At 40.6% G+C, this 24318-nt stretch overlaps 1 protein-coding gene across 1 annotated transcript in view; it reads right to left on the bottom strand.

Annotated features, from left to right (window-relative positions):
• The window catches only part of cep192 (centrosomal protein 192), a 31056-nt gene extending 7404 nt beyond the window's left edge, over window positions 1–23652 (bottom strand). The window contains 38 exon segments of the mRNA XM_036585207.1: window positions 692–854; window positions 989–1098; window positions 1364–1485; window positions 1845–2105; window positions 2864–3043; window positions 3185–3275; window positions 3404–3589; window positions 3701–3819; window positions 4004–4096; window positions 5019–5158; window positions 5284–5347; window positions 5553–5696; window positions 5843–5968; window positions 7358–7588; window positions 8167–8315; window positions 8513–9266; window positions 9774–9930; window positions 10030–10147; window positions 10323–11397; window positions 11519–11601; window positions 11703–11832; window positions 12053–12268; window positions 12359–12423; window positions 12503–12569; window positions 12571–12656; window positions 12829–13219; window positions 13576–13695; window positions 14545–14759; window positions 14956–15109; window positions 15798–15947; window positions 17482–17580; window positions 19274–19389; window positions 19744–19888; window positions 19997–20063; window positions 21122–21268; window positions 21475–21582; window positions 21900–22107; window positions 22822–23652. Of these exon segments, the coding sequence (XP_036441100.1) occupies window positions 692–854; window positions 989–1098; window positions 1364–1485; window positions 1845–2105; window positions 2864–3043; window positions 3185–3275; window positions 3404–3589; window positions 3701–3819; window positions 4004–4096; window positions 5019–5158; window positions 5284–5347; window positions 5553–5696; window positions 5843–5968; window positions 7358–7588; window positions 8167–8315; window positions 8513–9266; window positions 9774–9930; window positions 10030–10147; window positions 10323–11397; window positions 11519–11601; window positions 11703–11832; window positions 12053–12268; window positions 12359–12423; window positions 12503–12569; window positions 12571–12656; window positions 12829–13219; window positions 13576–13695; window positions 14545–14759; window positions 14956–15109; window positions 15798–15947; window positions 17482–17580; window positions 19274–19389; window positions 19744–19888; window positions 19997–20063; window positions 21122–21268; window positions 21475–21582; window positions 21900–22069 (6812 nt within the window). The 5' untranslated portion in view covers window positions 22070–22107; window positions 22822–23652.
• Window positions 23653–24318: the final 666 nt, after the last annotated feature.

The raw sequence follows: 24318 nt of genomic DNA, 5'->3' as shown, positions 1-24318 counted from the left end.
CAGGTAGTTTTTGTGTGGGTCTTCATAAAAGCCTGATTTTGTAAATCCTTACAGTGTCAGTGGGGGCTGAATAATATTGGGTGCCACTGTACATGAGCATATGGTATTTCAGGGTCGATTTGTTACAAGATTTTTTGTCCTTCCGATATCCAATCCAGCATTTTCTTCTGATGCTGTCACGTAGGCCTGTCACAATTATTACATACAAATATGCAAGCTTAACCTGACTCTACACATAACTGTCTAACTGTTGGCATTTTCTGTGTTTGCATGCACGCCACTGTGCAGTATATCATTTTACATCAGTACAACCTAAAATTTGTTAAGTATCAACAACTAGGAAGCAAGATGGCTAATCAGATGTTTTGGAGGCTGTAGGCTTGAATGTTAACAGTTGCATAAAATGGGGAAAAAAAAAGTTAATGACAGTTATTTATATTACAATTAATCGTGAGCCAAAATATGATCATGACAGGCTTATCGCCACAATACAGACATTTAGTATAGGATTGATGCAATCTCTACAAAACACACAGGACTTCTTCACCTGACTGAAGGGCATATTGCGAATATCCACCTTTTTCTTTTAACCATGTACTACAGTAATGATATTGTGTATCACTTGTGGTGTCATGCACTCACTGTTCCTGTCAATTACATTTCCTTTGGAAACAAAAAACAGAGCTGTTACCTGTCCGTGTCTGGAGCATGGCGCTGAGACGGCCGGACAATTTCGACATGGTCACTCTCTCCCGAGTCAGATGCTTCCACCGTGCCCAGCAGTGATAGAATAACCTTACTCATGTTGCCATAGAAAATATGACCCTCATTAGGTCTCTGGGGAAGGTCATATGCTAGATAAAGACCAATGAAAACATGGGGTCGTTATTTATTTTACATGGTATTCTTTATGAATTAGGATGTGAACAATGCAGCTTTGACCATCATTCCTTGGACAATAAAGAAATCAGTACATAGCATGCCTTACATTCCTGAACCAGTTCCTCTCCAAGGAAAGGCTCATCAAACGAGATGTTCTTCAGCAAGCTGTTTTCAGACAACAATTTTTTTCCTGCCTCAGGTTTGATGCGCAATAATCTGAATGGGGGAGTCAATGATGAACACAGTTTTATCACCATCATGGAAATAATGTTTTAACAGTATTCAAGAGAATATTTTAAAGAAGGGAGGGACTCATTAGGAGGGGAGTCACATGATGACAAACTAAGTTTCTCTGACTGAATATCCTTAAACACCTCAATTTCAAACTTAAAGTAACGTCAGGGATATTCATTCTAAAAAGCTCATCTAGGAGACCATTTGTCATCTCTCTAAAGAAAGTAAACAAAAAACTGTAACTGACTTCCTGAACTGCTGGCGAGAGACCTCATCTCCACAGAAAAGGCAGACAGTGGCAAGGAGCGCAGTGTGTGACTGGCAGAGAGCCTGCTCCCTACATGAGGCCTTCATCACCACTGTAATAACCTGCAAGCATAAAACACACACACACACACACACACACACACACACACACACACACACACACACACACACACACCTTTAAAAGTTAGAAAGGGGACATTTTAGTCCTAAATGCTGGTCAAACCAAAACAGTACACTGTCCTTACAAATAATAAATTCAACACAACACTTGGTTTAGGGTGCTCAGAAAAAGTACTTGGAAAAACAGTACAGCCAATAGACACAGGCTGCTGGGTTATCAGAGGCCTAAGAAACGCTATGCTGTAATCAACACTTTCTAAAAAAGTTACAAGTCAGTCATTCCTTTTATAACATACCTTCAAAACACACAGTGAGGAACACTCTTTTTCAAGTCAACTCACCTCTTGAGTCCTTTCCTTCAGTACAAACTGTGATGGTGACAGGCTGATAACTGTAGACTCCATAACTGTTCGCTTCTCCAGGTTACTGTAGGCCACTGCTCTTACAAACGCTGCTCGAGAGCCTGTGTTCCGCACGCACACACACAGCTTGCTGACACGGCCTGCCTGAATACCGCTTAGTGTTGCCACATAGCCATCAGAGCGCTTCCTCAAATCCTCCAGAATGACATTACTCGTGCCACCATAGCCAGACAGAGGGATCTTAAAAGGGGAGGGTGATGTCATGTAAGAATGTGCATTTGATGATTCAGACATGTTACCATTGTCAATGATGAAGATGTAGAATGCTTAAAGCTGCAGTCACACTAGATATTTGCAGTTTGCATTGATGTGACCAATGTGATCAAGGCAGGACTGAAAAGTTGCAGACAAAAATAAAAATTCCTTCATGTTAGTGCAGTTAGCAAGCTAGCTAACTCACTAACCATAAACAAATATGAACAAAATTATCAAGGGAGTATAATACAGCAGATCCGTAGCAAAAAATGTAGATAACAGGCAACAGTGGAGTGACTTGGGTACAGCTACAGTTAGCTAGGGAGCTAACATGGCAGTTAGCAAGCTGGCTAACTCACCTACCATAAACAGTACAAACACAAATCTGAATATATTTATATTAGATAATTATATATTCGCAACAACACAGTGATCTGTGGAAAAAGGGTGGATAACTGATGTGGTAAGCGGCAGAGGGGCGTTTATCAAACGTAATGTAAAATTTATTTGAGCTGAAAGTTTTAAAGGCAATGTAGCTCACAGCGAATTCCACTGAAACTAATTTGCTGGAAAACACTAGTATGACTGGGCCTTGAAGGCCCATCCTTAAATGCATTAAATAATCCTCCACAGTTTGACATTTAAAACTATATTCTATGAACATTAGCAATCTAAGGTTTAAAGCAAATAGGAGTAACTGATCTCAAACAGTTTTTTTTTTATTTTTTGCAAGAAGTACCTACAGTGAATTTGACTCCAGGCTGAGAAGGTCGCACAGCAGATTGTTTGATCTCAAGCTTGGCCAGCATGGAAGCAACACGAGTGGGTGCAAAGAGAAGGTGAACAGTCATGTTCTCTTTGGGTTTGATTAATAGCTCTCTGTTCCGAGTCAACCGCTCATCAGGGCCAAAAGAGCTCTGCAGCTGAGAGAGGAGGTGATTAAAGACAGACATGCCTAGCAATGCCACAACACACATCACTAAGCCAACTAAAACACACACACACACACACACAAATTGAGCTAATCACACCACACGTCAGTGTAATTTTAAAATGCAACTAACCTGAAAGCAGTCCTGATCCTGACCTCTGATGTGAAGGCGTAGCTGCTGTGATGTCGTGGGAGAATTGTTCTTCAAGACCAACTTTTGCTGCCTGCAACACAAAGAAATATTTCAACGTTTCCATATTTTGGGTTTTCTGTGCAAATTCACATCTGTTTACAGATTAGCAGAAATCTTTGTTGGTGTGCATACAGCTTTGTGTGAAACTGGTATACTTACACAGCCCTGCCCAAAGTGACTCCTCCCCAAGCCATGAACTGCTTGTTGGAGAGGATGGGTGGTACATCGCCATAGGGCACTGAGCCCATTGCAGATGTGACATTCCCAGATTTCCCCTGGACCACTTCTCCCTTCAGGACAACCTCGAACTGTGGCCCGCTGGGCAGCACAAGTATCGTCAGCACACTGAGAGAATAAAAAAAATGCATATTCTGTTAGGGCACTGAAGACTATTGTCTATATGTAGTCTATGTTGTGCCAACAGCATTAATGTACTAAAACTGAATACGGTCATACCTCTCTCTATACTTAAGGCTTCCCTGGGCAGTGAAAGTGACAACAATGCTCTTCTCCTCTCCAGTTCGTAAGAGCATTTCCTCTGGTTTCACCGTGAAGCAGTCGTCCCCGTCATTACTCTTTAAAACAAAGTAAATCCACATGACTCCTATCACTGTGAAGAACACACTAAACCCAGCACTTTATCCAGCACAGTGTCAATCTAAAATAGCATCTGTACTGCCATCTATTGCAAGTCTTTTTAAACTGAGCTTTAGCTAAATTAACAGATATGTGTTCAAACACTACAAAAGGAAACAGTACCTTCAGCCTGAGCTGGACATCAATGTTGCCTGCATTCTTCAGGGGCAAAGTCTGCTTAGCTGTCTCACCCAACGGAGTCTTAAGACAAACTGTCTGTAAAAACCAGTTAAAAGCAAATAAATGTAAGGAAAGTCATGATAGCTTAATGAAAACAAATGATAAACACCATACAAAATCATCTTTGAAATAATGCAACTGTCCCTTCACAATATGAAGTATGACAAAATGAACTAATACCAGCCAGTATTGATGAAATTCAACATTTCAACCTAATTTTATAAACCCACGCTTCCTGGGGGCTGCTCCTCAATGTAAAAAAATGCCTTACTAACCTGACAGTAGTTTTGACTGGACTGTTTTGTTTTTTAAAAAAAAAACACATGCAGGAGGACCTCACACACTATTGTAAACATTACCTAGACAGAAAGTACATTTCCAAAAAGGAAAGACTTACACTTTTTGTGGATTTTTAAACTGCTTTTTCAAAACAACCTGTAGCTCCCAGTAAATTACAAACACTGCAGTTAACTGTCAGGTCCTGGATATCATGAATAAAACATACAGAACACAATTCAAAACGCTCAAATAAACCGCTGAGCAATAAGGATGACACCATGGGCATTTATCATGAAAATACTGTCCATTATACAACAAGTATATCACTAAAAATATCACTAAAACTGAAAATGATTATCACTGTATGTCAACACCACAGTATACCAGTACAGATGACACACCACCCAGCGCTAGAGTTAACTGGATTACATGTCGGGCTGGGATGGGCTTGAGAGATTTGAGTATTGAGACAGGAACACTGCCATTCATTCTACCAAATGTACCATTAGCAATGGAGAGCAAGTGGCAATATGAGGACGATCAGCTAACAGATCTACTACACAATATACTGCATCCAAATGTTGACAAGGTTGAAATTGAGATGTCAGATAAATACAGTGATTTTTCCTGTAAAAATCAAGGGGTGTCATAGTACCCCATGTAAGCTTCCATTTCTCACCTGCATGTCCTTGGGGGCATATACTCTGGCTATGCCAGACCTCGCCTTGAGGGCAATACTTTGGATCACATGACTAGGTCCAGGGCTGTCCACCTCAAGATCCACACGAGCACTGTATTCATCTGGTGGACCTAATTCACCTGCATCACATGATACAGCCGTTTCAAACATACAAACACCCTGAACAGCATAGTTGCAATTTAAATCAATTCATGTAAACTAAGGAATTTATACCGTTTTAACTAAAATGACATCATACCAGTACCTGAGCCGGTGCTGAACCTCTGAGGTGCATTAAAATTTACCCACACCATAAAGCTGTCTGGATTCTAGAAACAGGAAAAAAAGGACTTAGTATGGATCATTGTAGCACTATCCATCAGTCAGTTGTTAGTTCCACGTTTATGACATACCCTTATACAAAAATATACTGTAAATAAGAGAAACCAGCCAAGAAAGCAAAAAGCAAAACTCCAAAATCAATGTACAGTATTTTTACACTTTAAGCTGAGCGGTAGATTCAAACACACTTACATCTCCAAAGCTAGAATGCAACACATGGTTTATGACTGATGGAGCAGAAACAGGCGTTAAACTCGCACCAGAATGGAGAGATTTATCTGCAATCATAGCCACAGGGCTCTTGGAGAAGCTGAAGCAATGCCAGGCAGAGGCATTCTGAAAAAGAAAACGTGTCACATTGTGTTTAAACATCAAACTATGATGGGGCCAAAACATGTCAAATAATACTGAACACTTAATTCTACAGATCATAGTAACAGGTACTAGTTACTTGTAACAGGCAAACACAAAACCTCACTAACCGCACTGATAACTAGCCGAATAGGCACAGTGGCACGAGTCCTGTTCACCAGTTTAAGTGGCAGGGCCTTAACACTGCCTCCAGCCAGGTCTCCAAAATCCAGACAGCCTGTCTTTCCAACATCCACCTGTTAATAAAACAATCACAGATTTATCTTACTCAGTTTGTAGCTGCGCTCCTCTCTCCCAGAGTTAGGTTAAATCATAATCTCATAAAGGATCATGTTAATGCAATATGCACTGTGGTTTTTGCATCACAATATAATACATTTTCAACACAAAAGGTGGGGAGTACGCACACACACACACACACACACACACACACACCATTCAATTTGGTTATTGCCAGCCCCCCAAAAACGCTGCAGACTCTAGAAAATGCAATAAACACAAACAAGTAATTTTCTTGGAGGACAAAAACGCACACAAAGGCCCAATCCCATTTCACCCCTTGCTCCTACCACTTAGCCCTCTATTTTGCGCAATCACATCTAGGGGTAGGGTGTCCCAATTTTTGTTGAGATAGAGGGGTAGGGCGAAGTGTTAGGGCTACATGGCCCCCAAAACTGAGGTTTTACAGAGAAACACTCCAGAGTGTTATGAGAAAAAGAAAAACCAGCAAGATGGCTGCGTGAGCGACCAAAGAAACCCACAAATGTAAGTATTGTCTCTCTTAAAAAATTACTATAACCATTGTATTATCTTAGTTTAATGTCGATTCAATGTATTATGGTCGTTTTCTTCATAACAAGCATAAAAAATCGTTAATAGTACGCTAATGTTTCGGTAGCTAGCTAGCTAACTTTCCCGTTCCACCTTAAATAGTCCAGCACTATTGACGCCTGAAGTGCCAGAATGTAACTGCTGCACCATTTAAGGTGGAACGGGAAAATCTGAACAAGAAGCTGGCGTACAGCTGACTTCAGCTTTGTATCACAAAAGAATTAGGGGTGGATGACAATAAATAATTGTCTTCTACCCCTCTTTGAAGGCATATAATGCCCTAAAGGTAACTAAAGCCCAGCAGTGAGGTTGCTGAACTTTACCCTCCTCTGCTATCACTGAAGACTGGCCGGGTCGCCTGCAAAGCACCGCTAGTAGCCTGTTAATGAAGCAATGTTTTTTTTTTATTTGAGGGTTGTCCCATTTCGTAGTGATAGATTTCAACCACTACCCCTTGTAACTCTGTTCCAAGGGGTTAGTGTGACACTCGAAAACAAGGGGTAGGGGTAAAAAGAAGAAATGGGATTGGGCCAAAGTGTAAATGATTTAGGGCACATCATATTAAAGGGTTTACTTTTATTTTCATGGTTTTATGAATGTCATGGGATGTTTCCTTAAAAGAGCAACTGAAAACATTTCACTCTGTGCCACGTATAGTTTTTGTGCCCAAAAACAACAACAACAAAAGCACATTTTCAATTTAGAGCACATATTGCATCACAACATAGTAGTAAATATGATTTAAGCCTCACTGCTCAGCCTCTCAGCCTACAAACTTTAAAAAGCACTCTTACTTCTATTGCAGGGTTCTCAGCCACTGCGATGAGCACCACTTTCTTGGCAAACACTTCAGCCTGTGCCACAGTATCACTCTCAGCAGAGGCAGGCCAGGATGACACACTCAGAGTGCACTGGTACAGGCCAGCTCTAGGAGCAATCAGTAACACCTTCTGCTCCTCTGTGCTCTTAGGTCCAATAATAGTCTTATTCTTCAGAATCAGCCACTGGTATGGGAGGGAATCCACCTGAACACAATAAGAATTTTTGAGACACATATTGGGACTCTTTTACACACACTTGCAACCTGTATACAAGTGAAGTCATGAAGACAACACTGGTCATTCAACTGGTGAAATAACTGAAGAAAAACATGATTCTAGAAACATCTTAGTGGTTGCAATATCAACAACTGCTGTTCAAATTCCTTAATTTGTACCTGTACCACAAACTGCTCATACAAACTCCATGTATGAAACATGTGTCAAGACTTGATAGTTTTGCAAAAGCAGACATGTTAAAAATATTTTAAAGACTTCTAGAAATGTTAAAGTCTTAAACATATTCAGTTCATATAAAGTTGGACAGAGTTTGCTGAATAATGATCTTTCATTTCAGAAAATGAGTGCTGAACAAAACAAGGCTTCAAGCCAAACATACTGGCACAACCTAATGCAAAGGTTTGAAATAAATTAAAACATGAATTGACACTTCATTGAAAGTTGCTTCTGAACAAGAGTGGTCAATACATTTTTGGATAGTTACAGTCAGTCCATTTTTAAACTCAAACATGAGTTTCCAATTTAGTGATCAGATTAGTTCTAACCTTCTGTCCGTCAATAGACAGGTTTACTATGGATATGGCCACTTGCTGCCAGCGCTCTGAAGGGTTAAAGATGCTGAGGGATGTTTGACAGGCAATGCCAACACAGCAGGAACTGGGAAACTTCAGCTCATCTGGGACAACAACTTGGGCTGAAAAAAAGGCAAATTATAAAGCTTACATTTTTATAGATTTTTGTCCATTTTTATTTTTACTGTTTAATAAAATAACGAACAGAAAAGCAGAAACAGCTATTCTATTTTTTTTCCCCTATTATACACTAGACAAAACTACACCAAATGAAATTAACCACAGGTAGATCATGCTCCAACAATAAAACAGCACTTACTTCTGAGATCAGTTAGGTCACTTGCAGACCACATTCCTAAGCTGGGCTGACCATACGTTTTGGTGAGGGAGTACTGATGATGTTGGCCACCATTTATATAGCCAGATGACATACCTGTTGGCCCAGGTACATATGCAGGTCCAAGTTGTGGATTAGCACCTGTAAGCATGGCTGGCACACCATACGGTCCGGCTAGAGTTCCTAAATGGCACGAGGAAGCCTGCAAGGGCCTTTCTGAGTTCAGATACTGTTGTGATAGCTGGGTATTGAAAAGAGACTGGCCAGTTAAAAGAGTTGGCACACCAGTGGTTAGGTCTGACAAAGCAGCATGGGAGCTGTTGTTAGGGGGCAAGCCACATCTCAAGTCATCAGATTTGTAAAGGGAGGAAGTGGGGACACCATAGCGTGACCCGCAGAAAGCTTCACTCCCCGTTCCTGAAATGCTAGACACCTGCTGTGTACCCTGTTGTATTCTTCCTCCTGGCTGATGCTGGACCTTGAGGTTGCTGGAATAGCTAGAGCCACCCTGTGTGTACAGTCTTGGCCCAGGCTCAGTCTGGCTTTTCCCAGACTCACACTTGCTTTGGATCAGGTCAGGAGATACAGCATGACGAGAAGGTTGTGGAGTATTTGAGGAACCATCCATAACTCCATCATGGTTTGGCTGGACAGATTCATTTGCATCAGCAGATTCCACTGGCGGAGTGGGACTTGCTCTGATGATGGTGGTGCTCAGGGCCATAGACATATTTTTCTGAGAAAGCAGAATAAGATTCAGATTAACCTTAAAATGTACACACACATGAACGCTACTCTTCACCTTCTGTTTTTGATTTTTACATTAACAAAACAAGACTGAGTGTTTTGAGCAGATTACTTTTGAGCAGTAGGAGATACCTAGACACCATCATCTATTTGTAAGAATCATAAGTGCTGGAAAGCAATTAGTCATGCAAGGCTTTCAGTGAATGGTGAAGTGAACATGAACATGAATTAATGCTACCTAATTACAGCATTCACTGCACCGAAACTGCTGCACATTCTTAAAAGAAAAAAAAAGTGCAAAAAGTATGATCTTCTGTAGTAAAATAAGACACTGCAGCATGCTACTGTAATTTGTACAGTTTACCCTTGATACAAAATTATTTCAAGCCCTGTGTTCTACTGGCACTTCAAAGGGACATCTTTACAGTATTTCAATAAATCATAGTACTTTTTCCTCATCAACATTTTGTGCTGAACTCACTGATTTCACACCCACCTTATGGTGATCAGGAGTGGGCAGGGCAGTGTTCTCATTAATAGAGAGGTAGGTAAGTCTGCTGAGGGATGGACTGGAACAATGGGACTGAGGTGAAAGGGGATCAGCCCCTGGACTCCTCTCACCCACACCACCACTAGAGGAAGGAGACATTTCCCTAGGACAGAAATATACGTAGCAGAAGTCAAAATATCCAGCTTTAACAGCTACCTAAGTAAACTGAAGCCTGTAAGAGTAACTGAACAAAGTAGTTTACTCATGTAGACTAGGCAGTGAAGTCTGGCTTGGGCTTGAATGGGTGAGTGGAGAGGTGGATGGTCTGAAGGAGCAATGGCTAGCCTCCACAACACGAGAGCCAGTCCGCTCAGGTGAAGCTTTAAATTGAAGAAAAACAAAAAAAGGTATATAATTATTGTGAACATTCTGACTTTCATTTCCTGTAGAATTTGTCATCACTTTATATATTATCAGACGCATTAAATGTGTCAGAAAAATGGTAAAGGAAACAAATAAGGTTAGCAGCATTTGCAGGAATGCACAGGAACTTGCCATATCTATTCTGGAAAGTCACAGAATTCTGTTGAGCAATTGTTTCTTTTTCGTTTCCAACAGCCTGAGACGTTTGTGGACTTCTCAGAGACTGTGTCTCTTTTGTGCCTGTTTGCCTAAGACAGCTTCTGCTTTGGGGTCTTTGGGGCGAGCTCCGCAGTAAAGGCAAATCTGACTGACCACTACTTCGAAAACCAGGAGAGGCTTTTGGGGCAGCAGAAGGGTCTAGTGTGGAGTCACTACTTCTCAGTGACTGACATATAGCAGATATCTGTGGTTGAGCTGTGTCCATTTTGACCTTGGACTCCAAGCAACTTGTGTTTCCTGCTGTAGTCGCTGTTTGACATTCACTTTTGCTTCTTCCAGGACCAGAACTGCTGTTCATTGATTTGGGTTTGAAGGATGATGTCAAAGATTGCCCTGCACCTACTGATCTCCTGGCTGAGTGAACTGTGGCCGTTGGTATGCAGCTAGTCTTTGGTCGCGGAATGGCACTCCTTTTCACATCTGACTTTCTCACTTCCTTTACAATGCTACTAGATTGCTTGACTACAATACTTGATGGAACTGGTTCTTTCTTTACTACTTGAGGTTGTTTTGAAATTGAATTTACTTCAGTATGAAGAATGATCTCATTTTGCAAAGTGGGAGACCGTGTTGGCCTCTGAGAGCTTGACAGATTGTCAGCCAAGCTGAGAACATCAAGACAGGACCGTGAACTGGAAGTATCACTGTCGCTGCTAGACACTTCAGCTTTCTTCAGGTATTTCTCCATATCAAGACTGAGGTCAACCGCAGATGAAGTTTTCTGCAGGGCATCTTGAAAGTTATCCTGCCCAGGAACTTGTTTGCGATCAGGGACTGGCCCCTCTACCCGAAGACTGCTTTTGGAGCTTCTCTTTTTGGACAACTCCACGATCATGGCAGCAAGCTGGGCCGGGTCTGAGCTGACTGAGGCATCCGCAATGGCTGACGCAATCGTGCTAATACTCAGGGATAGGCTCCTACTGGAGTTGGATGATTCAGAACTGTGGCTTGAAGTCTCCTTATCATCCAGTGACAATACAGGTGGAATCTAAAAGGGAAATAAAAAACAATATAAGAATCAAATTATATGTATTACACACCAAATTTATGTTATCAAAAATATTTTGCTATCACTATGTACAAAGTGGTCCAAATATAATTACTCTGACATCTTTTACACTTGTCTCTGGATGTGCCTGACTCTCTGATGGGAGCTCAGTTGTTGCAGGTTCAAGGGTCTTCTCCAAATCCTCTGAGGTTTGTAAGCACACAAGTCAGCATGCACTTCCTACAAAGCCCTAATTAAGAAAAAGACCTTTAAGGGGGGTCCCAGCAAAGAAGTTAAACTTATACCTGGATTCATTGTTTCATCTGCATCACTGAGCTGGACTGTATCACTATGAATAGAAGAAAAATCAGAGGGCCGGAGGAGAGCAAAGGGCTCCCTTTTCTCTGGAGAGTTGATAACATAACCAAATGAGGGCTAAAAGAAAGGAGTAAAAAAGTCAGATTTCCAGCAAATACTTTGTAAAATATGTTTGTTTTGTTTGTTTTTTTTTTAAACTTGCTCTTAAAATGCATAGGACTAATGTGACAAACATAGAGCTGTTTGACAATCACTCTATGGCAGAGGGCAAAAAATGATTCATCTAAACAACTGTGCAACTTTGAGGGAGATGCTTCTGGCTTGTTGTGGACCTCACCCTTTTAACATGATCCTCTTCAGTGCTCCCTAAACAGCCCAAAGCCTCAGATCGTCGCTGAAAAAACTCCCCCAAAGAAATGCGCAAATAACTTTGGTTTCCTCTCTCAAACTCATTTGAGACCTGGGATGCCCTCATTAGAATGTGGCTACTAGGGACTTTCCAAGAGGTGTCTCCAAGCACCATACTGGCATTAACTGCTTCAATCTTCTCCTCCTATCAGGAAAATAAATCTGTGACTATCAGGCCTTTGTTAAAACCAACTAAAATGAAACTATGTCAAGACAAAAATGAGAAAAGTCTCACCTGCATGAACTGATGCTCCTTCTCGAATTCTTTTTGATCCTCCACAATCTTTTCCATTACCTGATCTGAAGCATAAGAAAATGTTTCGGACTGTAATTAAAAACAGCACAATATTGTATAGGCATGGGGTGATCTCGTACTTACTGCCACTAACAAAGTCTTCAGACTGTATATCAACGGCAATATCCTGAGTTCCCTTTGCCTCTATTTCCCTTTTCAAATGAGGAATAGTAGGCAAGATCAGTCACCCACTTGCCCTCTTCATTCTGGTAGACGACACTATGGGTAACATTTGCACCTAAAAAAAGAAAAACTTCCTGTCTGAGAGTCTTAGAATTTCCAGTTACTAAAAAAGCAGTAACAGTTTGGAAGGCCTGCATTTAACCCTTATTTAAAAAAACAAAACAAAACAAAACAAACAAAACAAAAAAAACAAACAAAAAAAAACAAACAAAAAAAAAACATCTCACCTTGAAACTCTAGTTCCACATCATCTGGACGGTGATTCCAAATATCACTGTGCTCATCACTATTCTGATGGAAGCTTTGTGAGAGGTACTTCGCCTCCAGGGATTCTCCAGGATGCTCCCCACTGCTGGTATGTCGCTGTTCAGCAAGGCTGACTGAGTCCCCACAAGGGCCTCGATGAAAACCTTCAGCATGCTCAGGTTCAACTGCCTCACCACTCTCTCCACGACAGTCTTTTAGAAAGGAGAATTGGAAACTGTTCTGAGTGCCTTGAAGAACAGAGGCAATTGAGGCAGAGTCCTGGTAATGGCAGCCAGCGCCAGTCTTGAGGTAAAGAGAGTCTAAGCGTTCTTCTGGAGATACTGCATCTAAGTGTGAACTATCCATGGCATCCTGTCAAAGGAAGGGTGGTTGTGTTATAGTCTGTATCTGAAAAAAACTTCACAAATTATAAACATCTAAAAAATAAAAACAAACAAACCTACATTAACTGCAGTTGTAGTCCTTTGTAGAACAGCATCACATCACATCACATTTTTTCCCCAGGCTAACAGTCAAGCAGCAATCAGAGCAACTCAAAATTCAAGATGTAGCTCACTTAACTATTCAACTCTGCCAACATGAACTTGCAGACATTCATGCTACCATGACTAGCACTTTCACCCAAGTACACAACAAAAAGTGCAAAGCAAGTGAGTGGCTAATCTAACATACTTAAATACAAAAGCAAGGATGATTTCTGAACTCACCAAAGCTTCTTGCCGATCCTGATTCATGCTCCAGTTAACTGGGGAAGGGCTGGCAGGTCCAGAACTTTGAGCGGAAGGCTCAGTTTCACCTGTACCAACTGGGCCCAGACGGTCTCCCATCTGTAAACAGAACAAAAATTTGTTAACTGAAGAACTGTACTGTGCCATTAATGTCAAATAACATTAGAGTTGAGCAATGTCTACCTAACTGGCATCTGACAATCGCAATGGGAAACAGAGATGGATGATGACAAGGGAAGGAGTGTAGCGGTAGTCTTACTATAAATTCTTATATATATTCTTATATACTTTCTTCCACACTTTTTTTTTCCAATGACTAACAAAACAGGACAGTCAAGAAACACTTCTGAAGCCTTGTGCAGGACTTGAGGAGAAGTATTCTGTGCAAAAGATGGACAGACAACAAGTCTTCACAACCATTTGCATGTTCACCATGCTGCAGAATATGTTACACTGCTATCATGCACAACTGGCCCTAGCAAAAGGTAGCTACAACCAAACAACCATGTCTGAGGCTTTTGAAATCACTACAAAGTACAAGCGTGACAGTGAAAGATCTAAGCAGTGTACTGATACTGCACCTCGCTATCTAGCAAACGAAAAGGTTTCTTTTAATAAGGTAGAGAAGAGAGCATTTAAGGTCATGCTACAGACATCTGACAAGCAGTATGTGCTGGCAGGTTGGAAATTCTTCCTGAAGACCACAGTCCCTAAGTTGCACAACATTAGAGCAAACATTTCAGCAATGCTGAATGATGTGGAATATTTGGCCCTGACAACTGACGTGGTCCAGCTGCAACATAATGCCTTACACGTCAGTGACCGCATATTATGTCAGCAGAAAGTGGACACTAAAGAAAATATTCTTCACGGTTAAACGTTTCCATCTGTTTTTTACTCAAGGCTCAAGAATATTTCATTTGGCATGTCCCTCAGAACATACACTACCTGGTTGTGCCCTGTGAAGCCAGGTCGGCCTAATCCAGGCAGCTGCGACAGTAGCTGATGTACACCCTCGCCCCTTCCACTTCCTCCTACAATGCCCAATCCCCGTAGGACATCATAGGTGGTCTGGACACCAGTGGGTGGAGGGATTGTAGACACACCACCATCATTTCCATCCTCTTCACTCCCACTGCTCCCATCACCCCCACCACCATCACCTGAAAATAAAAATGCACACAGAAACAATGTGTAATTTGCTCTAGATGTATGCAGTGATAGGCTACTGACAATAGGTGACTACACAACTAAAGTAAGACCTGTACTTAGTCAGGTCCATAAATGCAACATCACTACTGCAATGAGAATATGATGCCATGCATGCTGCACATAGACTCTTATCTAAATTTTGGTCACCTGTGACGGGAGAGTCGATCACTTGTCCCTCAGCAGAGCGCCGTTGCTCAATGCCTGTCCTGGAATCTGAAAACTGCGTACTTGGCTGAGGCTCATCATCTGAGCTTCCACCTTCCAGGCCTGGCCTAAAATGAGGCCGATGGCTTTCCCCAACCTGCATACATTAACACATTGCTCGACTGTTGTCACTGACCCTGTGAATTTCACATCTCTTGCATGTCTCTTCTGGGGGACTTTACAAACATACCAAAGCAAGACAGGGCAATCCTTATAAGTTTATTCAAGCACTGAAGCATTGTGGTCACCTAGAATTTAACTGCAGAGCATCACATTTTAGGCCCAGAAAACAGCACCGAAATAAACGAAGCTACAATGGTGACGTGTCAGACATTTATAGGAGGGCACTCCTGAAACAGCCAAATGGAAAACAGCCAAGATGAGAAAATTTACAAATGACAGAAAGTTGAACATAAATACTACTATGTTACTATTAAATAACAACTGTTCTCATCAACGTGGTCATATCTTCTTAAAAATTATGTAAATAAATAATAAACATTTTTGTTAAGATTTCTAGCTGCCCATACACTAGACCACACGACTGCACAATGAATGACGCCTATCCTCATAGATCCAAGAAATAAGAGAATAAAGCTGTATGACTGTATGTCTTTAAACCGAGGGGTCACCTCCACCGGCACTGCCCCAAACTCATTACTCCTGAATAACCACAAAACATAATGAGCTTGGACCAGGAAAGCAACACCTTCAATAAACCACAGACACTCAAGACTGTTTCTGGAAAAGGTATAATGCCGCTATTTCATAGGTTCCCAACTTACCAGTTGCCTAGAGGTGCTGGGCAACAGAGATTTGGCTCTGCTGCCATTCTGCGAGGCTTCCAGCTCATCCTCTGTGTCCTCCTCATCACTGGCAGGACATGAGTCCATGCCTGTAGCAGCCAGTCGCACATCAGGCATGCAAAAGTCTCCCTGAGAAGAGGTAACCCCGAAAGGAGAGAAACAGATAGAAGTGTTTAACAGAATCATAAAGGTCCCTTTTTGTGGTTATTTTTCACGCAAATTATATGTCACACCAGGGCTCATCATCAACGATTGCCTGGGCAAGTAAAATTCTAAGTCACATTGTTTTGACCTGTAGCACAAGGTGTGATCTGAAATGTTTGAGAAGCAAGAGAATTCAACATGGCGGTGAGAAACTTTATTTCCTGGCAGTAAAATCAGTCAATTTTGATGTATCCACACCCTGTTTTGCAAAATTTGCAGGTATTGCCTTTAGAAGCCAAACAAAGCTGGATCATTCTTTGTCAACACTGCAGAAAGCAGTCACTACAGTGTTCTGAAAGATTCTTCTGTCATCTTGCATGCATGAGTAAAAAAAACATCGCTTGTCAGGAGCACTGGACACATGTATTCAACAAATGCCTGTGAAATTTGTACCAAAAAGTAGTAATAATTATAATAATAATATTAATAATAATACAACTTTTGTAAGAACAACAGTCCTGAATAAATGTGTGTATGCGTGTTCATTTTTACTTCAAAAGACCAAAGCAAAAATTTGTTTGGGACAGTATAAACTCCTTTTGAACTCTGCATTATACAATGATCTTACATGATGACAACATTTTTAAACATTTTTAACCTGATCAGACAGATAAGAATATCCTTAGCCACTGATTAAAATTAACAAGAGGAACAGCAGTACTTCCAGGTACTTGTCAGTTAGCACATAGCATTAACGGTGCAACATGCTCCCTAAAACATATTATACGCTATATTGGTAACTTTAACAGTAGAAATGCAGTCAATTCAAGTGTAAGCATACATACTTTAGAGCAAGAAAATGCTTACTAAAATAAATGTCAACAGTTCATTTGGCAACGTTTGACACAACAATTATGCAATGTACCCTTACAAATGATCTCATATTCCATACTTCACTCAAGATAGTATTTTTTATTTTTTTTTAATTTTTACCCCGATTTTCTCCCCAATTTAGTCGTAGCCAATTCCACCCCGCTAGACTCCCCCAATCACACAATGCTATCAACGCTAGGAGGGTGAAGGCTAACACAGGCTTCCTCCGAGACCTGTGAAGCCAGCCACCGCTTTCTTTTCGAGCTGCCTCTCACACAACGTCACTGGACAGCTGAACGCGCGCGGAGGAAAGCGCCAACCGCCAGATCTGCTACGTCAGCTAACAGACCCCTGCGCTGACTAGCATTGTGCTGAGTGAGTGATGGGGGGGAGAAGGGCAGCCATCCCACCCACCCAGAGAGAGCGAGGCCAATTGTGCTCTCTCGGACTCCCGGCTACGGATGGCTGTAGCATCACCAGGGATCGAACTCGCGATCTCCTGATGATAGGGCCAACGCTTAGACGGTTGCACCACTCGGGAGCCTTAAGATAGTATTTTGTCCCGTTCCTGTCAAAGTTATGAAATCATAGGATATTTGGGGGTAATGTCTATTGTTAAAAAATGTAAACACGTTAAGGCTCCTACCTGGTCATAGTTATCAAGGAAGTTGTTTCTGTTCTTGGAAGATGTATCTGGTTCAGCAAAACATTGTTGTGTTGAACCAGTTTGCCTGCCAGGTAGGTCCTAACAGATGTGATATTTATATTATTTTTACATACACTTTGGTAATATACATAAATACTTCCATTAGTTTGTGCAGTAAAAAAATCTCTTTTCAAATTACTTTTGTATAGTATTGCTTTTTAGCACCAAAATATGCTAGGATTTAAAAATGTATTTAAAATGGGCGAAAGTTTCACTTTAAGCTACGGGTGATCTTTGGTAGACATGCAATGATGTGCAAATAATTTAAACTCTATATTTAATTGAGAATAGTACAGAGAACATATCAAATGTTTAAACAGAGTTTTTTTTTTTGAAGTATCTGCCTATTTTGAACTTGCAACATATTACAAAAAAAGCTGGGACAGGGGCATGTTTACCACCGTGCTGTATCATCTATTTAAACAACAAACACCTGGGAACTGTGGAGACCTGTTGCTGTAGTTTTGAATGTGATATTTTCCCATTCTTGCTTGATTTTTAGCTGCTCAACAGTTTGGGGTCTCTCTGTTGTATTTTTCCGTTCATAACGCGTCAAAATTTTATCAGTGGTGACAGGTCTGGACTGCAGGCAGACCAGTTTAGCACCCAGACTCTTTTACTACGGAGCCAAGCTGTTGCAATACATGCATACTGGGGTTTGGCAATGTCTGAATGGCTGAAATAAGCAAGGCCTTCCCTGAAAAATGTCAGGTGGATGGCAGCACATACAGCTTCAAAACCTCTATATAACGTTCAACTTTAATAGTGCCTTCACAAATGTGCAAGTCACCCATGCCATGCGCATGTCCCTCTCCTCTTTAGCCTGGAGGACACGGCATCTATGAAAATCTATGATTTCCAAAAAGAATTTCAAATTTTGATTCATCAGACACAAGACACTTTTCCACTTTGCCTCAGTCCATCGTGAATGACATCAAGCACAGGGAAGGCAACCATGTCTCTGGATCCTGTTTATATGGTTTCTTTGCATGGTCATGCTTTAACTTGCATTTGTAAATGCAGCAATGAACTATGTTCACAGACAACGGTTTTCATAAGTGTTCGTGAGCCCACACAGTGATTTCCTAAATAGAATTGTGTGTTTTTAATGCAGTGCTGCCTGAGGGCCTGAAGATCAGTCAGCCAATACTGATTTTCAACTTGTTCCTTGCACACAGAGATTTCTCCGGATTCTCTGAAGCTTTTAATGCTATGTACTGTAGATGATGAAATCCTCAAGTTCTTTGCTGTTTTACACGGAGAAATGTTATTCTTGAATTGTTGGACAATTTGCCAGCGCAGTCTTTCACAGAGTGGTAAACCCTTCCCCATCTTTACTTCTAAAAGACTTTATAACCAATCATGTTACTGACATGTTGCCAACTAACCTAATTTATTGTGTTTATTTTCAGCACTACATTTTACCAGCCCTTTGTTGCCTCTGTCCCAACTTTTTTTGAATAATGTCCCCCAAAGATCACTTCTAGTGCAGACTGCCATGAAGGTTAAAGTGAAACTTTCACCCCTAACATTTAAAATAAATTAAATAAAATAAAATTTCTGGTAGACCAAATCAAACACCCTTACTCTGAGCAGTCCTGTCTACACAGTAGTCATTAGTCGGCGTTATGTACTACATTGTCAAAATTACGCAAAAGATTACAAAGGGCATCAAACCCAATTAATGTTCAATTTCATCTGCAAACTAACGGTATTTGTGCCGATAACTTACAGCAGCAGGTATCTCTTGGCCCTCGACTCGACCTCTCTGCATGGAAGGGGGAATTAGTTTGTTGAAATACATCTTCAGCTCTTCATCATGCAGATGGTCCATATCAATGTCATCATCTGAAATTTGGAAGCATAATACGAGAAACATCATCCAGTCCTGGAGGACTGTAGTACTGTGCCATTTAGGGTTTTATCTGGTGTAAAAAGCCTAATTAACTAATCAATAAATTGCAAAGCCCTTCATTAAACAAATCATTGTAGAGCTTCATAATTCAGTCAAACAGAACTGCAACTGGACAATCAAAACATACTAGTCAAATAACCAAGACCAGCTTAGAAATTTCCAGTTCTTTTACAGTTATACAGTTAAAACATCTGTGGGGAGCAAATTAACCAGCTTAACAGATTCTTAACAAGTTTAATGAGTAATCATAATTGATGTCACTGTTAGATAATACATCTGATTTTTACCTGTGACATCACTGTTCATGCTGTCAAGTGACATGAGCTTCTCATTTGCCAGGAAGCTGGCGACACTGCCACTCAAGCCATCGCTGTCTGCTGTCTCACTCCCTGGACTCTCTTCCTCGATGGTTTCAGGGAGCAACGTAGCTCCCTGAAATAAGCAACAATTCATGCATTATCTCTAAATCTTAAATATCTTTTACTAAAATTGGGTGTGAATATATAGTTAAATAAGAATATACAATTCTTGCAACCATACCTTAGCAGCCATGGTTTCTTTACTTCCGACATGAGAAAACGTCAACAGGCCAGTTGAAATGTCTGAAAGAGGATTTTGTTGGTATAATTATCTGTTGTAATTATCAGTTTTAGCTAAAGCACTGAAGAGCTACATCTTATTTACTGGTGACCCACATAATACATACACATATAAAACTTCCCAAAGTTCCATTCCATTTTTGCAGTGTTCCTCCCTCTCAATCGTGAAGAACCACTGTGTATTCACCAAAAGATCAGTTCATCATAACACAGCATTAAGTATCAAGGTAGGTGTGAGGAAAAGACTGTGACTGTGAAAAGAGGTATGTTCTTAACTTTAGTGACAAACACTTACATCGTTTCTCACAAACAAAAGATACTCAGTTTACATGCAGAAAGGCAGACACTATGGAAAGAGCAGCTGAATGCAACCATTTGGCATGGTTACGGAGCAACAGCTGAATTAGAGACGAGTCAAACCCCCACCTCAACACTCATGTATATCTGCACTCATGCTAGGAAGTGAATAGATAAGGCTCAATATACATGCATCACAATGTTAAGTTTTCTGGGGTTTGCAATTTTGGAACAGAAAAAGCACCACTAGTACCATACTTAAAAGGTACTATCAAAAACTATGAATACAGCATTTTATTTCAGCATTTCACACAATGCACTGCACTACACCCAATTAAACATGCAGTTGATCAACTACTGACAATATCCATGACATGCTCAGAAAAGCATATTGTGATGTAATACATCACAGTACTGATCAAATCACCATATTGACCACCCCTATTTCAAAATTCAATTTAATAAAATGCACCAAACACTTCTTATTTATCTATAAAATTAACGATGGCTATGTGTAGTTTTGTCCTTTTGCATTTCAAACAATAATTTAATCATACATATCATAAATAGAGTCACTCAGTGAACAACCTGAACAGTCACAAGGGAGCCCGCACCCCCCCCCGTCCCTCTACAACTTCTGTATTTAGAACTGTTTTTAGCTGAATGTCAAACATGAATAAAAACCTTCAAGACTAGATAATCTTAAGCTTATTCTTTCTTTCAAAGACATAAAACTGAACCGTAATTCGAAGAGTTTCAGTACCATCAGGGGTAATCAGAGGGCCGAGCAGGAGCAGGTGTGACTCCCACAGCTGCAGAGGCTTTAGTCCGGTACACACTTTCTGATTCGTCCAAATTAACATTCACCAACAGGTCTGAGAAACGATTGGCAGCGATGAAGTCATCCGCTTCATCCCTGAAAGAAAAATTTCGGCATAGATTAATACACTCTATGAAAGATTATTTAGTGGATTCCCCATTACGTCACATTTTTGTTTTTGGAAAACAAACAAAAAAAAAAATTCAGATCAAAATACATTTTTGGAAAGACAAAAACACTGGTACTTTTATTGTTATAGATGATAGGGAAAGACAAAAACTGAATCCTGGATTGACACTCACAAGTCATCTTTAAAGCTGAGTGCAAATTTTTCCCTCTCACAATTTGAGCCTCGAGAACCCAGAGAATGAGGGCCATCATCCAAGTACGATGCCTGGACATCAGTTAACCTAAAAGGAGGAATAAATGATGCCTGAATAAAAATGCTTAAAAAAAGCACAGTAAAAATCTACTGACTAATGAACTCCCCTAGAAAACCACATGAACTACGTCACACTGTCCTTAAATACTGACAGAACACATTAAGAGAATGTTCGGCAAAAAAGCCCAATTTACACACAGTGTTAAATACTGGTGAAACATTCCTTTACGAACAGCATGAAAAACAAAAACAGGCAAGATTGGGAGTCAACGACCACAAGGCTGTGTAAAGATGCAAGTTACACACTGCTATAATGAAGGGAACCTACAAAAGGGAGTCTCCCACCTGTTGTCTGCTGCAGCTCTAATTTTAGCCACAGTGGACGCAGCCATGGGCACCCCGAGAGTAGAACCCAGAGTTACATTGGCCAGGGTAGCACAGCCACTACTGCCCAGTGAACCATTGGAGAGGAAGCTGGGAAACGTCTCATCTTCGAGGTTTCGGAAGCTGTCCATGTTTGTGTGACTCACGTACACAAGACTCACCACATGACCTGCAAAAAATAAACCATATGTGAGAAGAACAGCAAATGGTTCTCTTACTTCTTGACAACCTAATGCTAGTGGCTATCGCTTTTATAGTTTATCCAGTAACATTAACTAAAATATACAAGACAAGTAATGATAAAGGTTCTGCGCAGCTTAAAGCTCTTCTGGTGGCCAGTCAAAACACCAGAGTAGTAGATATCGGGTCAAGGTGAGCATCTCGAAATTGAAGCCAGTGAAATTAACGTTACTTTTCTAGCTAGCCAGCTCCTTTGCCAACTTCTACCAACGACTAATGTTAACTGTTAAACTTACAAACAAATGACAATTTCCTGCTCCGACAGTCCACTTATTATCAATGACAAAGTTTTCTTTTAGTTTGTTGACAACTCCGCTAGCTAAGTAACGTTAGTTCATACAAGTGGTGAAAAGGCGTAGCTAGTACATAACTTACTTTCGTTAAAAAAGTTAAAAATGTCTTTAGCCTGAATCTGAAATGAAGTAGCTGAATATTCTGAATAGCTAGTTTACTGGAAAACGTCAAAATTGGTTACCTTCACGTTACTAAACGCAAGCTAACAGCTAGCTAGCCAGCTAACTTACATAGCGTTAGCTGAAAACTCAGGGAAGAAAGCAAAGCACGGATGACTGCGCCCTCATATTAACTGGCTAACTTGTACGTGAACTACACAACCAGCTCTGAGACTTTCATATCCACTCACCGTGTTCACTTCTGTTCTCTTTAATTTTCCATTGCCCCTGTAGCGGCTGAATACCACCAACAGAAGCAGCTAACAACCACGAAGCTGCAGCAACGGAAAATGTCTGCAAGCAAATTATTGCCTTTTCTTCTTCGTCACTTCAACAGAGCAGCAAATAACGGGCGAATGTGTAAGCTGTTTCAGTCAGCTGCTCATCGCTGACCCTTCGCTGAAACGTTAATCGTTTGCTACGGTGTTCTGACCACCAAACGTTTTACTTCACAGGTAGGTCAAAAAAACCCCAAAACAGAGTTAAGCCATAACCGAAGGAGCCCGCCTCTACGTTTCTGTTGGTGGGCGGGGTTTATGCAGAAATCTTAAATCTCATTGGAGCACCACGTTTCATTCATTTCAAACAACGGGCCAATCGCGCGAAGAGTCCTCTTGTTTGAATGTACTCGGGCAAATCTGGTTGTCGTTACACTGTCTGTAATGTTATGTATAATTAAAATTCTGACTGTGATTAAATTAATGTCATTCTAAATTATGGTAGTTCAATAGTTAGCCGTTGGGCTGTCTGTAAAGTGATGTAATCTAAAATCTGATGGTAGTTAGACAGTAATGTAATATAACGTAAAATCTGACTGTGACTAAAGTAATATAAAATCTAGGGTAGTTAGACAGACTAATGCAATGTAATGCAAATTCTGACTAGTAAAAGTGATATAAAATCTGATGGTAGACAGTCTAATGTTAAGTAATACAAAATACGGCTGTAGTTAAAGCAATGTGATATAAAATATGATGGCATTTAGACAGTCTATAAAATAATTTAATCTGAAACTTAATTATAGTTAGACAGTCTGTAAACTAATTCAATCTGAAATCTGCCTGTAGTTAGACAGTCTGCAAACTAATTTATTCTGAACCCTGACCATAGTTAGTCTGTAATTTAATCTGAAACCTGACTATATACAAACTGTAATGTTAACCTCTTTGTCTCCTTTTGTGACTGCCTGATTCATGCCACCCTTTTGCAGTGCTTTAAACCTTTTTCATTTTTTAAGCTGCCATTTACACAACATCACACAGCAGCACAGCTATCTTACAGGAAAGCACTGCTGTTGTTATATTTCTCCTTTCGTATCGGACCACAGTCACAATTGAATTAACCGTGGTGCACTTTGTTAAAATGCCCTGCTCGGTTCTACCTTTAAATCAATTGCTGAGTAGCTGGCATAGTCATCAATATCCAGTCATCCAGGTCCTGCAGAAACAAAGCAGCTTCAGACCATCACACTACCACCACCATGTTGACTGTTGGTATGATGTTCTTATGGTGGAACACGGTGTTAGCTTTACGTCAGATGTAATGGGACCAATGTCTTCCAAAAAGTTCCACTTTTGGCTCATCAGTCCATGGAATTTTGTACCAAAAGTCTTGAGGGTCATCTAGATGTATTTGGGTAAGTGCAATACGATTTGTCTTCTTTTTGGTCATTAGTGGTTTGTGCCTTG

Source organism: Colossoma macropomum, unplaced genomic scaffold (genome assembly GCF_904425465.1).
Source record: "Colossoma macropomum unplaced genomic scaffold, Colossoma_macropomum, whole genome shotgun sequence".
NCBI classification, from domain to species: Eukaryota; Metazoa; Chordata; class Actinopteri; order Characiformes; family Serrasalmidae; genus Colossoma; species Colossoma macropomum.
Note: the sequence above shows the minus strand (reverse complement) of the source record. Positions and strands in the feature narration are given on the sequence as shown.